This window comes from Eschscholzia californica, unplaced genomic scaffold, assembly GCF_041429995.1.
Source record: "Eschscholzia californica isolate CP2 unplaced genomic scaffold, dmEscCali1.0.p SCAF_4, whole genome shotgun sequence".
NCBI lineage: Eukaryota > Viridiplantae > Streptophyta > Magnoliopsida > Ranunculales > Papaveraceae > Eschscholzia > Eschscholzia californica.
In genome coordinates this window covers 17321122-17324637 of record NW_028238461.1, presented here as the reverse complement: position 1 = coordinate 17324637, position 3516 = coordinate 17321122, and the positions used below count along the sequence as shown (strand labels likewise).

The 3516-nt window shown below is 36.1% G+C and overlaps 1 protein-coding gene across 1 annotated transcript; it reads left to right on the top strand.

Annotated features, from left to right (window-relative positions):
- Positions 1–736: 736 nt before the first annotated feature.
- LOC147543300 (transcription factor TCP18-like) lies at positions 737–2307 on the top strand. The gene has a single exon (XM_086636133.1). It carries the CDS (start codon positions 791–793, stop codon positions 1775–1777), a length of 987 nt encoding a protein of 328 aa, XP_086492259.1. The 5' UTR covers positions 737–790; the 3' UTR covers positions 1778–2307.
- Positions 2308–3516: the final 1209 nt, after the last annotated feature.

The following is a 3516-nucleotide window of genomic DNA, read 5'->3' as shown; positions in this document are numbered from 1 at the left end:
ATTTGAAATCATTTCAAAATTTAACGAGCACACTAAATATGTATTTATCAAGTTGTGCATACACAAAGATTTGACCGAAATTCGCAAAATGAGCATCAGGTGACCTTGATTTTATCCTCCTCTTTATAGATTTTCTCTCAAACTTAGGTTGTTGATGACCATTTTCCGTGAATTTGGCTCAACTTTTCCGGCTCCCCTATCTAGTGATTAGTCAGCCTAAAGTAATATTTGGCGAAAATAATGTCCCAATTCGTCTAGATCGTTCAAGTGGCACGACGACAGTAAAAATGAGTCACGTCAGCAGTCGAAGACATTTTTGGAGCATGTAGGCACTACTCTAATTAGAAGAAAAAAAACCTAGCTTCATTGAAGAAAAATGATGCCCTTAATATGGTTCTTGTATACTGACATCTTTCTTTCTCTCCTAACAAATCATACTATTTTTGCTCTTAAGGTAGTGAGGAAATGCTTTTCTTTTCTTTAAAACAAATTTCACTCATCTACCCAAGGCTTCTGTATTTTTTTTCTTGCTAGATATCTGCACCTCTCTCTCACTCTCTCTTCCTTTCAGGGTAAATAGTAAAAAAGGCAGAAGATTACATAAAATTTGTGGAGCTCTTTCATAAGAAGGTACTCTCTACTCACATGGTGTTTAAAGGAACCACGTTACCTAATTACTTTCCTCATAAAGATATATTAAAAAGCAGACAATTTAGCTAGGTCAAGTATTAAGTAACCAACCCACAAAATATTTCTCTCCAATAAGAGTGTTACAAATCTTCTTCTTTCCATGGAAGATCACCAATACATGTTTTACACACCACCATTTTCTGAAAATGACGTCAGCCCTAACCCTAACAAATTTGGAGGGGACTTTTCTTTCTCTTTCTCTCACTTTTCTCCCAACTTTTTTGACAAGGATGATTATGGATTTTTCCACAATCATGGACCCAGTTTGGATAATAATAATGACACTACTCTACTAGCCGGAACAGTATTAAGTGCTACTGCTCCTGCTCCTGCTGCTACTGAAACTGAAGCTCAAACTAATAACATGGCAGAAGCTTCCTTACATATATCCAAAAATCATCATCATCATCATGGGTTCCCTTTAAATAGCTTCTCTGATCCTTCCATAGTTTTACCTAATAAGGTAAGTGAAAGTACTATACCTAAGAAATTAGTAAAGAAGAGACCATCTGGGAAAGCAGATCGTCACAGCAAGATTGTTACTGCTCAAGGTCCAAGAGATCGAAGAATTAGACTATCTCTCGATATTGCTCGAAGGTTCTTTAAGCTCCAAGATATGCTTGGGGTTGATAAAGCTAGTAAGACGGTCGAATGGCTGTTAACAAAGTCGAAACTTGCGATTGAGGAGGTAGTGAGTATTCAACACAAGAAGCATCTGATGAAAAGTGGTGGTTCGAACCACGGGTCCTCAGTGTCGACATCAACGGATGCAAGCCAAGACATATCTGAAATTGAGGGAGCTAGTTACAATGTAGATTGTCAAAGAGGGATGCCCTCGGGAGGACCGGGGAGTTATGCTAAGGAGAAAATGATGAGAGGCTCATGTAAAACTACATTTGATCCACTTGTAAGAGAGTTAAGGGCTAGGGCAAGAGCAAGAGCAAGGGAGAGGACAATTGAGAAGAAGAGTACTAGTGAAGGACTAGATAAATCTAAACAATGGGCTCTAGCTAATACACAAAATTCGAACCAGTTTAGATCTTTCAGTCACTACATGAAGGGTGAAGAATCTGAGCATGCCTTATAATCCTTCTTGGAAGTGGTAACTGAGGTAAAAAAAGCCTAGACTAAACCTCTAGAATATCAAGGTAGAAGAACACCAATCCGAACAATTCCGAGTCCCTACTTCAATTTTCAACAATCAAGATCCAAGTTATAGTTTTCGCTAAAATAAGGATATTGTGGATAATGTAGCTAAAACAAAATTATCGAACCATGACCAACATGCATCTACCACAGGTAATATCCAAGCGTGTAGCTCCGATAATCGTTTGCTTTCCCTATATATACATATGCATTCCATGGTAAAACTGGGGTAACTTGCAGCATTCACAATATGTGCTAAAATAAACATGCTTCTAGTTCCTCTTTGTTTTAAATGAGGGAGCATAAGGAAATTTCATCTTTTGCTTGTTGAAACATAAATAAAAATTGTGTGCTTTCGGTTTTATTGGTGTTGAGGTCTGTTTTTGTGTCATAAGAAACCCTTCTGAATAATTTGAAACCTTTGTTATTACTATGATTATATACATTGTGCTCTTCGGATGCAATTTTGTATTTTGTCTTGTTTCATGATGAAAATGTTGCTTCAGATGTGGATAGATGGTCGTGTGGGTTACTCGATCGAGTGAAAATGTATATGTGTGTATTTTTTCATACAAGTCATCAGGCTTTCTAGGGGAGCTTTAAACCCAAGTGTCTCTGAATCTCTGACCTAGAGGTTAGTCACATAACTTCAACCGAGAGTTGTTGACTTATATATGTATTCTCTTATAGTTTCTTGTTTGACTAATTATTGCTCGAGTTGTATGACTTCTCTAGTGTTTCACTTGTACATGGTAATATTATTTCATACACGTAATACACAAGTTCTTCTCTACTTGCAACTAGCATTTCTTTTCGATAAGCATATCTTGTTGCTTTATAGCTTATCTAGATCGATTGTTCTTTTATGTATTCCTTATAATTCTTTTCGATTGAGATTGTTAACTTCTCTAATTTTTTAATGCGTTTAAGAGGATTTCTAAGTAGGACTTGTTTTTGTGAAAGCATCATATTATGAAAGTGGCCATGAAGAGGCGCCGCAACAATGGGAGGAGAAACCTTATACAAGGTTATTTTATGAGGTCATACTTTTCTATTCCTGCGTTATTTTCATAAGATTCTTAGGTAATGTAGCTATCGAGATTTAAAATTTTAGAATTTATGGTGGTGATAACCAACTGGTAATGAGAAGAGATAACGTGAATATTATCATTCCAATTTTAGAGTACCTTTACCCATATGGGTCTATTCTCACAGTTTAATATAGATGTTGGAGTCTTTCCCTTAGAAAATTATATGAAGAGTTCCTAGTATTAAGTCACTCTTTAACTCCAAAGTTAATTCAATTTGTTAGTGAACTTGAGACTTTAGAGAGTGTAAAGAGTTTGTATTATTTTATAAAATAAACTTCACTTGAGGATTTAACTTATTAGTTTACATCAATACTAAAAACTACATACCAATTATGCCTGAAACTTTAACTATGTACCTTCGTCTTGCGCCTAAACACGAATGCCTCAGAAACTATGCAGAACGAGAGAAATCCATCGACTGATCTGTGTGTACTGGTATTACAAGTAAGCACCACGAAAGGAAACAGATCTTTTGATAGTAGTAAACATAATAGAAGTGGGATGAATTGGATTGTTTTCTATCTCTGTCAGTGAAGCTGTGAAGATAGGGAAGGTTGATGCCTTATGTGTCTGAAGACACTTTTTTTTT